The sequence below is a fragment of the Vicugna pacos genome, chromosome 11, assembly GCF_048564905.1.
Source record: "Vicugna pacos chromosome 11, VicPac4, whole genome shotgun sequence".
NCBI lineage: Eukaryota > Metazoa > Chordata > Mammalia > Artiodactyla > Camelidae > Vicugna > Vicugna pacos.
The window spans coordinates 94019341-94035310 of NC_132997.1; the positions used below are offsets into that span (position 1 = coordinate 94019341).

General features: G+C 45.8%; 1 protein-coding gene across 15 annotated transcripts in view; it reads left to right on the forward strand.

The window, feature by feature from the left end:
- Positions 1-4891: 4891 nt before the first annotated feature.
- The window catches only part of LOC102537295 (scavenger receptor cysteine-rich domain-containing protein DMBT1), a 64872-nt gene continuing 53793 nt past the window's right edge, over positions 4892-15970 (forward strand). For 14 of the 15 annotated variants that reach the window (XM_072972047.1, XM_072972051.1, XM_072972052.1 and 11 more), the window contains exons 1-5: positions 4892-5783; positions 8997-9026; positions 9804-9833; positions 10411-10725; positions 12763-12825. In XM_072972047.1, coding sequence (XP_072828148.1) covers positions 5273-5783; positions 8997-9026; positions 9804-9833; positions 10411-10725; positions 12763-12825 — 949 coding nt within the window. In that variant the 5' untranslated portion in view covers positions 4892-5272. The remainder of the gene's footprint in view (positions 5784-8996; positions 9027-9803; positions 9834-10410; positions 10726-12762; positions 12826-15970) is intronic. The other variant, XM_072972056.1, reaches the window with a different exon arrangement.

Sequence of the window (15970 nt, forward strand, 5' to 3'; positions counted from 1 at the left end):
GGAAAGAAACAGCCTCTCCCTAGAGACGATCCAAGAGCAGGTCCGTGGGCCAGTGTTGTATTTGTTGAATTGCCCGAGTATTTGCTCACCTGTCATGGAAGGTGATTCGCACACATTTGAGTGTGGTGGCCTATTTGGACTTGGTGTAAAGTTTCCAAAAAGGGCCCGAGGCTACCTCTTAACCACTCTTTCACCTTCTGCTTTTACTCTGGGGGTAAGTCCTCATTCAATTTCTGCTCAAATGATATCCGGAAAGTTTTGATTCTCAGCCTGATTAAATATCAAAATCCATTAAGAGTTGAATTGCTAGTCACACCTGTCTTTCCTTCACATATACAGTGATTTGTGACTTAGCCTAATGACAGACCAATTTAATGCCTTCCTCTGGTGTAACTTAGGTGTGGATTCCAATTTCACAAACATGTTTAGATAACCACAGATACTCAAGCCTGGTAGCACAGGCTTTAGAAGAAAGACTGGAATTGAGATGTAAATAAAATTTAGTTCAGGCTGGGTCATCAGGGCTGGGAAAAGACAAAAAGAAACATAAAAGATCAACCCTGCTCCCTCTTCAGGCTGAGAGACCACGGAAGCCACACTTAGAACCTGACTCCCCTAGTAAGGAGCTATGTTGCCCCCAACAGTCGCTTAACCTCTTAAGGTCTCAGGTTCCCCACTGAGTCAGGAGCACCTGACTCACAGGCTTGGAGGGCTAGCTGCCTGCTCTCAAATGCATAATTGCCTCAGAAACTTGCAGTCAACCTCCACTTTAATTCTCTTCCATTTCCTGTCTTCCATGGGTAATCAAGTCACAGATTTGTGTGTGTATAATAATCACCTGGGAAGTTTGTTATAAATGTGGATCACAATCCTACAGATCAGTAGTAGGTCTAGGGTAAGGCCTAGGATTCAATATTTTATGCAGTTTCTTGGGTAATTCTGATAAAGACCATTGGGGGACCGACCTTGAGAAACACTTTCTTACATTTTGTCTTCCTTCTTTCTATATCCCTGGAACTACCATCACAGGCCAAGCCCTCGACGTCTTCTGCCTGGTTCACTAGAGTCACCTGCACTGCAGCTTCCTCCCTGCGCTTGTCTCTCACTCACCTCTAGCCACCCCTGCACTGGGTTGTCATGTCTCTTCTCTGAGTGAGAACCCAAAATGGTACCTCCACTGCCACTTAAAAAGTTCAGACTTCTCTTCTCAGCATTCAGCTCCTAAATATCAGTCTCTCCTATTTATCTGTCCTTGTGCCCACTCTTTCTCCAACACAGAGCCACCATTCTAGTTCAGATGGCTCCCCTGCTGATTCCTGTATTTAAAAAATGGCTCATTCTCGTTTATCCACTTCCTCTAAATTTAGCCAACCCATTTTCTAAGGCCTACCTGGCATCCCGCCCCATTCATTCATCTGCTAGTCATTTAGTGAACGCCCAGTAGGTCCCAGGGGAGGACGGTCCTTTCCATCCAGACCTTCCAAGCTGGTGAAGGAGACAAGACATGAACACAGATAGTCCCAAGTCAGTGGGGAGCCAATGAGTTATTGAGACACTATCATTTGCCACTGGATCCCCATGCCTGGCACATAGTAGGTGCTCAGTGATGTTTGTTAAACCTGAATGGACTAAATGTAAGTACTGTGGGAGGTTAGGTTTCCAGTTGGGGGAGTGAGGAAACATTCTATAAGGGTTTCCAATTTGACACTGGTCTTGCCTAGACGGCTAGGATATCATGTTGCTATAAGGGGTTAAAACATTCCAGGGAATGTTGATAACTCAAGAAGAGTCATCGAGGTGGGCAGTATGAGCTTCTTTCTGAGGGCAGGAGAACAACATACCAGAAGGAGAGGAGCTGGAAAGGAAGGTGGGAATCTGATTGTGGAGGGTTTTGAAATTCAGGCTAAGAACTCTGGCTTTTATCCAGTAGATGATGACGATACAGGGTAGGCAGGGAGAATGACACTAAAGTAGCTTTTTCAGATGTGTAGACAGGTGACACAGACTAGTTAGGAGAGATTGAAGTAGGGAAACTGGTTAAAAAATGATTATAGTGGGGAGGTTATAGCTCAAATAGTAGAGTACATGCTTAGCATGCATGAGGTCCTGGGTTCAATCCCCAGTACTTCCTCCAAGAATAAACAAATAAGTAAACCTAATTACCTCCCTCCACCAAACAAACAAACAAATAAATAATTATAGTATTTCACTCATAAAGTAATTTTTAAAACCTTAATTCAAAATGGCTGGGGTGGGGCGGAAGAAGTAGAGATCCTGCTGTTTTGAATGACTATCCAGGTCACCTGACCAGCACATATCAGAGATTTTCTTTGATATTATAATGAGATTATTGGTGTAGACAGTGCTTTGGAAAGGGAAAGCTCTGTATAAGGAAATTCCTACCAAGGAAAAGGTGAGTGGAGGAACTGACCTGATGTGGAGGTGGGAGGTGGGGGTGTGAAGGAAAAGGAGAGGGAGTACCTGGAAGCGTGAGAGGCTGGGTAATTTAGTGGCCAAGTGTCTAGATTCCAGAACCCCAATCCCTGCATTGCCTCTTATTAGCTGTGGGGTCTGGGAAAGTTACTTGGCTTCCTCGTGCCTTGACTTCCTAATCTGTAAAATGGGAATGGAAACAGTAATAGAGCTGTTTTCAAGTCTGTTCAAGGCCATATGGCATGTAATTGCTTAGACTCATGACGGGCACATAGTAGGTGCTGAATAAGGATTAATTATTGTATTAACAGCACCGACTCAGTTGACTTCCAGAAGTCTCTCCTCCCCACAGGGAGACCTCTCCTGGGTCTTGCAGCCCAGACCACGCATTTAGTCACTGGGTTATATCCTGTCTGGTCTAATGCTCAACTTGTGCAGAGAATATAGACTTTTTCCCAGCTATAGCACCAGGCTCTGTAGGTCTCTGTATGGCCCCAGGACCTTATCCACTGACAAAGCATAATAGGTCTTCCTCAACAGATGTGTCCAGTTTAAACGAACTACTGTGAATCTACAGAACCCCGACAGCATCACGGCCTGTGTCCACGGGTGGTCTGTCTACGGAACATGATGTCACTTCACAGTGGCTGAAAGAAATGGCTGGGAGTTGAAAGGCAGATAGGTTCATAATGCAAAAATCTACCAAAGGGGCCACTTTGGAGGATATTTCTTACCTATTTGGTCAAAATAATGGTTAGACCAAAGTCACTACATCTAACCAGAAAGAGTTGAGAACCAGGAAAAAAAGATTGCTGTGTTTATGTTGAGCACCCCTTACCAAAGCTGCCTTTAAAAGACAAATCCAAACATGTAAAATTGGTTAACTTATATTAATTAAACAATCCCCCAAAGGAAAAATCTATATTAAAAGTGAAAATAGAAAAATAGAGAACAAAAAAGGGAAATAATTGCTGTAAAAAGACAAACTCAGGAGATACTGGAAAACATCAAATTAAAACTAAAAAGCATGATTGAATTTACACATAAACCTCCGCTTAATGAAAGCAAATGCCTCAAGATTAACTATAGACAGCTAAAGACATGTAATAAAATATACTGGTTGACAAAAAGTTGGAATAGCTGGTAAACACACTTATCTGGTTAAAAGGAATAATTATAAGACCTGCTACTCCCCAGGGCATGAACTTAAGGAAAAGTAATTCCACCCATGGATTCCCAAGTTGGCCACAAAACAGAATCTCTTGGATTGTCAAACATTCAGATACCCAGGCCCCACTTTGCTAGGCCTGTGAGTCAGTGGGTTCAGGAAGCTGCTGTCTGATGCCAGGATGTGATCCCTGCTGGGAGGTCATTTTCTCTCTCTGTGTTCTGAATACCCAGGTTCTAACATGGCTCATGTGTCTCAGTTTGCTCCAGGGGGAATGTCAGAGGACCCCAAGAAAGGCCATGGAAGAGACTCCTTAAGAGAAGCCCCACACCAGTCACATCTGTGGAGCAGAGAGACGGTGAGTTGGCACCAGACGATGCCTGGGGCCTCGAGTACGGTGAGGGGTGGCACCTGCAGGGCAGAGGATTTGGAGAAGCTGGGAAAGCCCCTGGGAATGGATGGTCCCCATCCAGCAGGGCAGGCTGCTCATCCCCGGAAATAAAGCACCAAATTTTATTTCTGCTTAACAAGACAGGGATGTCCTTGGATCTTTATCTAATTTCATGGCTCTTACACATTAAAGACTGGCTTAAGGATCTCTATTTCAGATGCTCTTAAATATTGGGGTATAGGATAATCATCCCCAAAAGCTTGCTGAACGTGCAAAACTGTGCACCCCACTCCCAGTCACAGGGTGCGCTCCAGGAATCCGTCTCCCCAGAGATTCAAATGAGGGGGGTTGTGGGAGAGCCATTCTTTGAGAAGCACTTCTCTGGGGCACAGAGAAGACAGGAAGCCAATCTCCTGAGGGATCCCCAGCAGCCAGCAGTGGGAATTTGTATTAGTCTCTTCATCTCTCTAATTACTCATCGGTAAAGTGGAAATAATAAAAACAGCGAGCTCCTCAGGGTTCGACTGTGCCAGGCACTTTATATGTATTTGATTACTTCATCTCCTTAGAGGCAGGTACTGTTATCATCGCCCCCACTTTGCTCATGAGGAGAGTGAAAGGTTAGGGATCCACACGACCACTGGTGAGTGGTCGAGCTGGGAAGCAAATTCGGAGTCTGCTGGGTGCTCTGAGGCCCCACCCTACCTGTCCCTGGGAGTGATGGGGAGCCAGCCAGATGGATGGTCGAAGAAAAGTCGTCGGAGAGGTGAAGCGCGGATGGCAGCTCATGGGAGAGCGCAGCAGCCTCTGGGACTCTTGCGGCAGGCAAGCGTGCGGGGCGAGGGGTGGGGGGAGAGTAGGGGAGCGCGCATGCGCCGCTGTCCGTGTGCGTTCTCCGATACCCTCAGCTCAACGCTGACAGTGACGCAGTGCAAAGTTTCCAGGAATCAGGAGATATGTCTTAAGCTAAAATACCAAGGAGCCCAGACCCCAAGAGTTTCCATCTTCTGGGATGTAGATATTCTTGCCAGAGCAGGTGGGCGGATCCAGCAGGAAGTACTTTTGAAAAGAACAAAGCGAAGCCGGATTTCCCGCCACGAGGTCGGCTGGAACCGGTCCGGTGGACGACACCAACCCTTCGGGGGGGGGCCCTGCACAGACCTGCCCGAGGACCAAGCAGGAGAAACCGAAATGAGCTGGGGGTCCCCTGCCTGCCCCTCCTGCCTGTGGGGTCTCCGGGAAGCTGCTGACATTATCCGTACCCATTTCCTCCCGGCACAATGGGGCCAGTAATACCCGGGGAGGTAGGCGTGAGTCGTAAAAAGATGTCGGTTGCAAAGAGCTTAGCCCAGTGCCAGGGACACAGATGGCACTTAATAAACAGCGCTTATTTTCTGGTGGTGATGGTGGTGAGGAAGAGGCTGACTCCATTCACCAACGCTTTGGTCGGGGCTGGGGGCTGCGTTTCTCCCAAAGACTGGCTTGCTGTGCGGCTCGTGGAAGGTTTTGGAAGGTGCTCGGGCCGCGTCGAGGTGTATTTCGAAGGCGTGTGGTGCACGGTGTGTGACGACCTGTGGGACGAGAGAGAAGCCCAGGTGGTGTGCCGGCAGCTGGGCTGCGGGGCGGCCGTCTCTGCCCCTGGAGAGGCGCACTTCGGCCAGGGCTCCGGCCCCATTCTTCCGGACGGTGTGCAGTGTTCGGGGACCGAGGCCTTCCTGGCGCAGTGCTCCCACGCCGGCTGGTTCGCCCACAACTGTGGGCACAAGGAAGATGCTGGTGTCATCTGCTCGGGTAAATTTTTTCTCTTTCTGAGTTGATTTTTCATTTTTTTCCAGTCGTTTCCTCAGTTTCTCCCTCAAACACCAGGGCACCCTAAATTTAATCCCAGTCTACTTGTGTCTATTTGAGAAGCTAGAGTGATCATTCTAGGGGAACATTCTAGGTTTGAAGTGAAAAAAAATTAGTCCAGTCGCAGAATTCGCTGCATAACTCCAGGTCCCAAATAAAAATGTGTCTCTTTTTCAAAAATTATTAAGAATTTCAAGACAGCAGAGCATTAAAGCAAGAGCAGGGCCCTTCTGAGCCAGGGGCCCTGTGCACTGCAAGTGCAGCTGGCCTGCCTGATTGATGTTTCTCTGATTCCCACTTCCTCTCCCTCTTAATGTGGCTTTTTGCACATCATTTAGCTTTTAGCGAACACAGTGGAAGTAATACCAACCAGAACAATGGCTTTCCTCCTGCTCTCACTGCACTGCTGTAAGAGGCATCTGTTAGTTCTGATCTACTGACCTGTCCTTCCGTAGCCGGAGAAGCAGGCCTCCTCCAATCTTGCTGTGCCTGACACTTCTGCCTTTGGAGGAAATCTACCTCCTGGAGACCATACCATCATGTCTCTGATAAACTGACTGGGTGATAGGGCCAACTCGAGTCAGGAGCCAGGGGAAGCCGCCCCCTTGCTCCGCAGACTTGGTTCTGGTGGAACTGGGGGAGATTGCTCTCCCACTCCCAGCTCACTCCCCCCACATCTGTGGTGCCAGGAAGAAAGACCTGAGCCATCACCAAGCGCCCAAGAGCCAAGCACACGTTCATTCAGCAAATATTACTGCAGAGGACTTGGCAACCCAGCAGCGGACACCATGTCTCTGAACCGTGGGATTGACTTCAGACTCTTCCATGTGCCAGCCTCTGTCACTCAGCCCTAGACTCACTTCTCTCGGTGACGGCAGACACCAGACCCTGCCCTGTTGGGCCCTTTCCCACTGCAGGCGGCTCTGTCTTGAGAGCAGGTTGAGGGGGTGGAGCAGAGTTCTGGCCCATTAAACCACAATTCCCAAGGCCTATTCCCAGCCTGCAGGCTAAAGGCAGCACTGGCCCCTCAACCTCCTGGACCCTTGGGACCTTTCTCACGGTTGCACCATACCACTTTCCAGATCCTTTCCTGTGAGTCCTCAGGACAGGCAGGACTGGGCAGAGGTCACCTTTGCCTCGTCTGGGTGCTCCAGGCAGCCTGGACCAGTGGGAAGAGGACTCTGCTAGCCTCTTAGGCAGCGTGTCCTTGGGCCAAGTACTTTGGGGGAGAGGGAGGAGCTGAGACTAGTCCAGTTAGCAATCAGTAGAGCCCATTTTAAAGTACTTTTCAGGTACAGATTTTGAACAGTTGTTCTCAAGCAGGGGTGATTTTGTCCCTCAGGACATGTGGCAATGTCTGGAGATGCTTTTGATTGTCACAACTAGGGGGTGCTGCTGACATCTTACGGGTGGAAGCTAGGGGTGCTACTGAATACCCTACAGTGTGTGGACCAGCCCCCACCCCAGAGGATTTTCCAGCCTGAAATGTCAGCAGTGCTGTTAAGAAACCCTGCTTTAAGTGGGGAGGGTATAGCTCAAGTGGTAGAGCACATGTGTAGCATTATACAAGGTCCTGGGTTCAATCCCCAGTGCCTCCTCTAAAAATAAATAAATAAGTAAACCTAATTACCTCCCCCTCAAAAAATAAATAAATAGATAATAAACATAAAAATCGTGCAACACATTTTTAAAAAATAACTTAAAACAAAAAGAAAGAAACCCTGCTTTAGAATTAGGCATGTGTGGTTGAATTTGTTCATTTTAATAGGGACTTATTAAGTTATAATTAATTGATGGTTAATAATTAATAATTGCTCTACTAATCGCAAAGTTTTCTACTGCTCCTTCCTCAAGTGTCAGCCTCAGTCCAGATACTTTCCCAATAATTCCTGTACGGATTAAAGTTGACTAAGTTTACTCCGTCATTTTTCTGGGGAGAGGAATAATCTAACTTCTTTCAAATATGATATTTTGACAGCCTTTCTGAATCTTTATTATAATCTTAGCACTCCATGTGTTCCAAGTCCAGGTATATTGAATGTCTTGAATGGTTTTGCCTGAGAGGCTGCCTCGAAGTGCGAGTGCAGTCAGGTCACGGGGCACGTTGCAATTTTCTGGCCCCTTCCATCCACTGGCCCACTCCGTCCTTACACAACCAAGAGGGTTGTGTTATGATCCCTGTTTTACAAATAAGGAAACTGAGGTTCGGCAACAAGGTTAAATCAAGGCCGAGTGCCTCAACCAAAGTCACATGGGAAATATTCAAGCCTCTGGACTCTGCATCTGGTGCTCAGGTCCCTCCACCAAATATGCCTGCATTCTGGAAAAAAAGCTGCCCTGAGCCTAAACAGAATGTACAGACGTTCAGTGTTGTCTTTGATGCTCTTCTGGTGACCTCATTCTTCTCACCTACTTGCTCCAAGGAAGCCTGGCACGCTCCCCAGAGGCAGCTGCCCTAATTTATTTAAACCAGAGCCTCCAGACCCACCTTCCCACATCATTGAAACTCACATCACCCTTGTTTCGTTTCCTGAAGTGCTCTTCCTCCAGTGATGTTGAGAGAAAGCTGCTGTGTGTTAACTAGGGAAATGAGTGATTGACTGTATGAGTGAGAGAACCAATGTTAACAGGGTAGCCAGTTCCCACGTTTCTCAAACACGTGCCCCCCGGAGCACGGCCCAGGGTTGCCTGCCCCGAGCACAGACCCTTCTCCTTGAAATCCTTTTGTCTTAAAAGTCACATGGTGTTTGACTTCCAAGTTAGTGTAAAACCACTTTATTTTAATGTGAAAATAATGTTTTAAATACCTTAGGAAGATGTATCTGTTTAGCCTGGAGATTGGGTGTCTCCAACCCCAACTGCAGGTTGAGAAACAGAAAAACCAACCCCTGTTGAATGTACCAGGCTATTGCTGAGTATGGAGTTTGGATCAAGATGTTTGTATTTTCAGAAATATTGAAAATAGTCAAAAGGTCTTTCCTTCCCAGATTCCTTTTTGGATTAACCATATAAAAAACTAATTCCAGGTTGAACTTTTTCACTGGTGTCTTAGCAGTGGGACAACAGCTGATGCCTCCAGCAAGTTCAGGGCATTCCAGAATTTTTAATATCTCTCATAGACTCAAGTTCCATTCAGCTTTCTTTTCTTTCTCACAGAATATGAATATGAAACGTCAGGAGCTTTTGGTAAGAATCACACTTTAGTATATCTTTAATGGAACACCCACAGATGCCCCCAGTCCTCTGATTATATTTGCCAACATAACCTGTTGCAGGAGGTGGGGCGGGGGAAGAAGACAAATAGTGAATTTAATCAAAAGGGCTCAGCAAAGGAAAGGAAAAAACAGTTGCTTCCTGGCCTTTAAGCATGGACAGAACATTTTCTCCCCAAACTGTTTTGTTCTCATTGCCTGAATGTTTTTTAGAAAATTGTGAAGTGAGAATATGAATATGACTTAATAAATTATCATTCAAGGATGTAATTGAAGTAAAACCGGACCAAAGAAAATCCTAGCTTCAGACACCTCACTAGTGCCTGTGACCTGATGTGTGGCCCTGGGGCACTGAGCACTTCTCCATAGCCATTTAGCAAATTCAGAGATGAATGAAGAATAGCTCATTCTCTCTTACTAACTTGAGCTGTTAGCAGCTTTCTTCCTTAGCAGTCCCTTTATGAGTGACAGAGGAAAACACTTCTGGAAACGCTTGACCGTTTGCCTTTCTGGCATGTTCATGGCAGAAGGCGTGTTTTCACAAGTGATCCAGTTTAAAAGAACAACGTGTGAGTGACTCTGAGCTGCCCCAGTGGACCATCAGTCTCTCACTTGCCACCGATCAGAAAGAACCTGCCTAATGTATTCCCTGAGGCAGCCCTTAGCTCAGTGACTACTCCACGGTAGGAGACTTGGGTGGACGACTTTGCACAGCAGTGGCACGTTCTCATTTCTTTCTCTCTGCTCCTAGACGCTGAGGTCCTAACACCATTTTCTGGTGGTGAGTCAAGGTTTTCTAACTCCTCATGTGATGTGGTTTGGTGGGTCACGTGCTTCTAAGTGGTGAGTAGGACTCCAGCTTTACAAATACTACCAAACAGAACAATGTCACCTGGAGATTTCCATGCCGTCACCTCGTTCATAAATCTCTGCCTTTTTCCAATGCGCCATGAAAGGCACTACCTCTCCCCCATCCCTCTTTGTCTGCTTACCTCCTTCCTGCTCTTCCTCCAAGCCTCAGGACCATCATCACTTCTTAGAAAAGATATCCTGGAACCCCCAGCCCCTTACGCTCTCAAAACATTATGAGCATCTCCCCATTTGCTTCTTAGCACTTTGCAGAATTGTAAGTTCAAACTTAATTTTGGAATCATGTGACTGCCTCCTCCAGTCTCCTCAAACTAGACTCTAAACTCCATGGCAGAAGAGACAGATCTGTTCTCTGAACCACAGGACCCCAGGGCTCTCTGCTGGGACGCAGCATGTGTTCAGTAAACCCTTGTTGAGTGGCTAAACAGAGGTGTTGATGCAGAATAGGTTCCTTCTCCTAACACACCCTATTTTTGTATTTTTGAAAGACTGGCCACAGTTGCAACTAGTGAACGGGTCAGACAGATGTTCCGGACGTGTGGAAGTTTTCTACCATGGCCGGTGGGGCAGGGTGTGTGACGACCTGTGGGACATGAATGACGCCGACGTGGTGTGCCGGCAGCTGGACTGTGGACGTGCCCTCGCAGCCCCTGGGGAGGCCCGATTTGGTGACGGGGAAGGCGATTTCCTGCTGGATGAGGTGGACTGTTCGGGAAGAGAAAGTTTTCTGGGCCAGTGTCCTCATGCCGACTGGTCCCTCCACAACTGCGGTCCTGGAGAAGACGCCAGCGTCATCTGCTCAGGTAATGGTCACGTCTCCCTCCTGGGATGCACATCTCACCGTCTCTGACCACTTGTATGAACCAAAAGTGAAAAAGCATTTGTAATTTGAGAGCTTCAACTTGAGCACAGGAATTTTCTAGCGACAAGATGTTGAAATGGATTTTATACAGACAAACGTAGTGGAAGACATTGGCATTTCCATTGCAAGGACTAGGCTTCAAAATGACTGGTGAAAAGACCCCATCAGTCAGCAGTGACATTAATCACTCACGGAGCGCGTTCGGCCTTTGGAACACGGTGGGGAATAAGAGATCAGGTTTTTCCGTAGAAGTTTGCAGTTTAATGAAGGTCAGGAAACCAGGAGTTTATAAATCGGAATAGCACTGAGTTTTGTCCTGTTGACTGTGAGTCCCCAGGTCAGGGACTGCCAATCTCAAGTCCAGGTAATAATTACCATGATCATTCTGGCGCAGGGTTTCTCAGCCTCAGCGCTATTGATGTCAGGGCCGCATAATTTTTTTTTCAGAAAAGAATGCCCCAAACACATTTAATTTACTTTACTTTTCTTTTTTTTTTAAGCAAATGACAAAGACCCGATTTACCAGCTTTACTTTTTTAAACGTAGGCTTAATAGTACATATTTAAACAATTTTCAAAACTTAACTTGCCAGCGCTCATGCACAACTAGAAAACATCCTCAATTTATACTAAACCAGAAATGTGTCACCTTTAATGAATTGGTATCTTTCACTACTGAAAATACATCACAGAGGTGATGGGGGCTGTCCTGCACACTGTAGGCTGTTTGGCAGTATCCTTGACCTCTACCCACTGAACGACAACCCCCCACCTGCTATTACAACCAGGAACGTCTTCAGACTCTGTCAACCATCCCCAAGGTGAGAGTAGGGGAAATTGCCACTGATTGAGGGCCACTGGTCTAGCCATACAAATGAATTTCCACCCAACACGGCCCAGCATGTGACTAATATTTACCACACTACCAATGCTAAAGGCATAAATGCGTGTGCCGACTGGGAAATGATTTAGTGGAAATAGAGCAGTGAACTTAGTTATTTGCTTAAACTTCAAATTGCATTCGGCCAGAAAGACAATCCATATGACAATAAGTTTTTAAAGTCAGTTCAAACAGCTCAAATGTTGGGTGTGTCTGTCTGTGTGTTTTGGTTTGTTATCATTTGTTTTTTGTTTCTCTTTTTTTTCCCCTTTGATTTGCCTTTGTCTTGTTTTGTTAGTTGAGTTGGTTCAGAATTCCATACAAGCAGGCTGTTCTGTAAAGCCACTGGGTTCTACCTGTTTTGTGTGTTTGACGAGTGTCTGCCTCTTGTCTGAAGGTATTACAGTCCTCTGGGTGGAAGTAGCACAGCCACAAGTGGTTGGAACGTGTTATGAGACACACTGTACCACTACACAAGCATATGCTTGCTGGCTAACTAAAGTCATCTCAGCTAAGGCAGGGAGCGTCAACACTTTTGTCTCTGGGAGTCATATTTTTTCCTTCTAAAATTCATGTTTAATTGAAGCATCTCTAGATGGCCCTTTTCTAAAATGATCTTTTCTTTCCACGCACATTAACAGAGACTGAGTATTTAAAGCTCACGTGGGGTCCATTCATGCTTTTATTTTGCCAACCTGAACTTTTTCATTCTATGGGCTACCTGGGTGGGTAATAGGTGGATCATAAAGGGGAAAAAAAAGGAACAAGTAGTGGGAGGGATTGGACTGCCGCTTTTTAACTAACCATTATTTGCCATTTCCACATTCCTGAGCCATTATGATGATTTAAGCTGCAAATGCTGTTGGACCACTTTCTTCCCTCCACAAGAGTTTATTTTCATTTCAATCATGAGGGTTTTACATTATTCTCTAGTATTGGTATTTTCATTTTTTTTCAACGGAATTGCTATTGAAAGCACTATTGCTATCGCCATGTAAAGGGAAAAGCTTGATAAATTATTTGTTTAGCTTACGCAACAGTTCAGCATACGTTCCTTCCCGCTATGTGGGCTCAGAACGAATACTTTACATCCTCACAGGCGCTGAAGTCTCAGCCCCTCCCTCTGCACAGGATGCTGCGGAGTCACTGCTGCAGCCACCAGGTAGGGAATATTTTCATTTTGAATTGGCAGTATTTGACGCAAATTTTCCTTTTGTTTAAAAATTAGAAGTTTTGTTTTGTTTTGTTTTTTGGTCGGAAATGCAGAGCCACATTTGAAGGGGAGAACATATTACATATTTCGTACATGAATCATCAGTTTATTGGTGTCTAGAAACCTGTGAGTCCTGAGACTTGTAAACCCAGTGGGAACATGTGAAAGACAGGCATGTAGATGAGCCCAGGTGAGCTGTGGGAGGAGGGAGAGATGGTGGGTTTGGCAGCAGGAGGTCTGAGTTTAAGTTCCGTCTCTGCCATTTATTTCGTGTGGCCTTGGGCAAGCAAGTTACTCTCCTTTTTAAAAAGGGGATAAAAACACGCACTTGGCAGTGCTTTGTTGGGGTTTAATGAGATGTACATAGACTAAGAAGAGTGACTTTGATGGAGCGTCAGTGATGTTTGAGGCACTGTTTAAAGACCTTTACCTGCAGAACTATTAGTTACTTAATTCCCTGATCCAGGGCTCAGCAGACCTTTTCTGTGCAGGACCAGATAGTATTTCAGGCTCGGTGGAGCAGACGGCCACTGCAGCACCTGCTCAGCGCTGGTCCGGTGGCATGAAGGCGGTCACAGACGGTTTGTGAACTGACGGCCATGCCTGTGTTCCAAGAAAATCTCCTTTACAGAAACGAGCACTAGGCTGGATTTCAGCCACAGGCTTTAGTTTCCCGACCCCTGCTCTAAAGAATTAATTAATTCTGAGCACTTTGCATGCATGGCATTTACTTCCCACAGCAGCCTTATGAAGTAGGTACTGTTGTCATTCCCATCGCACCGATGATGAAACCGAGGCATAGAGAAGAGAACCAGCTTGCTCAAGGCCGAGAAGTCGGCGAGGAGCACAGCTGCCCGTCTGTTAGATATTGTGATACCTTGCTTGACTTTGATGGAGAGCCAGTGTTTAAAATGGACATATTTTTCCCATTCAGTGAGTTTCTCAAATCAGAAGTCTTTGGAGCCATCCCTGTTCCTCCCTTTTCCTCACTCCACACATCCAGCACCATCAGAACATTCTCTGGCTCTTGTTTCTGGAATACGTGCTGCACCCATGAGCGTCTCCCAGCTCCGCTGTCCTCTGTCATCCAGACCCCGTCGTCTGTCATCCTCATCATGGCAGCAGCTTTCCAAGTCTCTGCCTCTTGTCTTTCCCCCTCCAATCCACATATAATCTGTTTTTGTCACAGAAACTAGAACAGGTTGGTCAGTTGTAAGTCAGACCACTCCCCTGTACTCAGAACCCTGAAAAGGCTGCTCTGTTTGGAACAGCATCCAAACCCCTCCTGTGGCCTGTGCAGCCCCACGTGACCTAATCCTTATCTGCGCCTCTGACCACCGAGGAAACACTCGGCTTGCACCGAGCTCCCCACTGCCTTTCTTTCCATCCTTTGCAACTGACAAGGTGGTTCCCACCTTGGGACCTTTGTACTGAATCTTCCTTCTAACTGCAGTGTCATTCTCCCAGATTTTTTCTTAGCTGACTCCTTGTCATCAGGTGTCAGCTAAAATGTTGTCCCTTCAGAGAGGATTCCCCTGAATATTCAATCCAAAATAGACTCCCTGTCAGTCATGTTTGGTTTTTATCAACCTGCTGTTTATCTCTCCACAGCGGTTGCACCATCTGCGATGGTCTTTATATTTTTCTTTTGTTCACCTGCTCATCAATCTAAGTTTTGTGAGAGCAGGAACTTTGGCTGTCTTGTTTATCTCAGAGCCAAGAACCTTTCCTGTGTATAATAGGTTCTAAATAAATACTTATTTATTATTAATAAATGAAAAAGAACAGATACATGGTAGCATTCTGCCTCTCTTACAAAGTTGCTGTTGAAGACAAGGCATTAGTCATTAAAATGTTCAGTGATCTTCAAACAAAACCAGTAACTTCCTTAAGGAAAAGACCACTTCTCGGGCAAAGAGAATTCCATCGTGCACCATGATTCCTATCTCACTTCCAGTTCCAGGAAGTGCAGAGATTAACTGAATGATCAGTCCAATAATTAGCAAAGGGTTTGGCTGGCTGGCTGGTTGATTTTCTACCTATTTCCCTTCCATTCATATGGGCATTAACTTTGTGTTTCTATTTTTCTGGTCTTGCAATGCAGATACATATATTTTACTACCAGTCATTTGAAATCTGTCCCAGATATATATTTATATATAAAAGATTCATAGAAACGTTCCCGAAAGTTCAGGAAGAAGGTATAATGGCCAGTGGACCCTGAGGGAGACATGGGCTGAGAAGACAGATCTGATGTGGACCTGCCATGGTCATCCTGCCTTGTTTTCAGTTGGGAGCCACCATGCCGGACAGGCTGAACACCACTGGTGACTGGCCCGCTCTGTGGGTGGCGTTCCGTGGAGCCAGTACCACAGGTTAAAGCCGTTACCTCTAGGTCCCTGCAAATCAATCAAGTCAGCAAATCCTTCCAAGAGCCTGTTATGCCCAAGGGACTGTATTTCACCAGGAGTTCACTATATTTCGCATTTCCTGCTTTTGACCTGTCGTGTTATAGATTTGGTAAAAATCAACAGGTAGGTGAGATGAAGGTTATTGCATTTAATTGAATAAGAAATATTTCCATTTGTTTATACCTAATCGGTGATGGAAATTCAGCAACCGTATTGTCAGGTAAGAGAACATTTTTGTGCTGTCTTCCCTGGCACAGTTCTGATTACCTGTCCAAATACAGGAGAGAAATGCGTGGAAGAGATGCGGTGTTTTGCTGAGCGCCTCATTGTAACCTGCCCCTCATAATGGAGTTTGTGTGGAGTGATTGTCAGGGTGTTGCCCCAGTCGATTCACTAACTTCTAAAATAAAGAGAGATAATAATGCCATTGTTTTGAAAAAATACTGGAAACTATTTTGAACGTAGTGATTTTATCATTGTTTTTAAGCTTCATGTTGGCTGTTGCTCTGAGAGTGTTCAAAATGTCTCAGTTTTTATAAATGACAAGTTTCAGATTTTCTTTGGAGGAAGTGTCATTTGATCTCATGGAATATTTGCTTATTGTATGAGTTTCTTGTTGCTGCTGTAACAAATTGTCATAAACTTAGTGACTCTAAGTCAGCAGTCAAAAAATGAGCCTCACA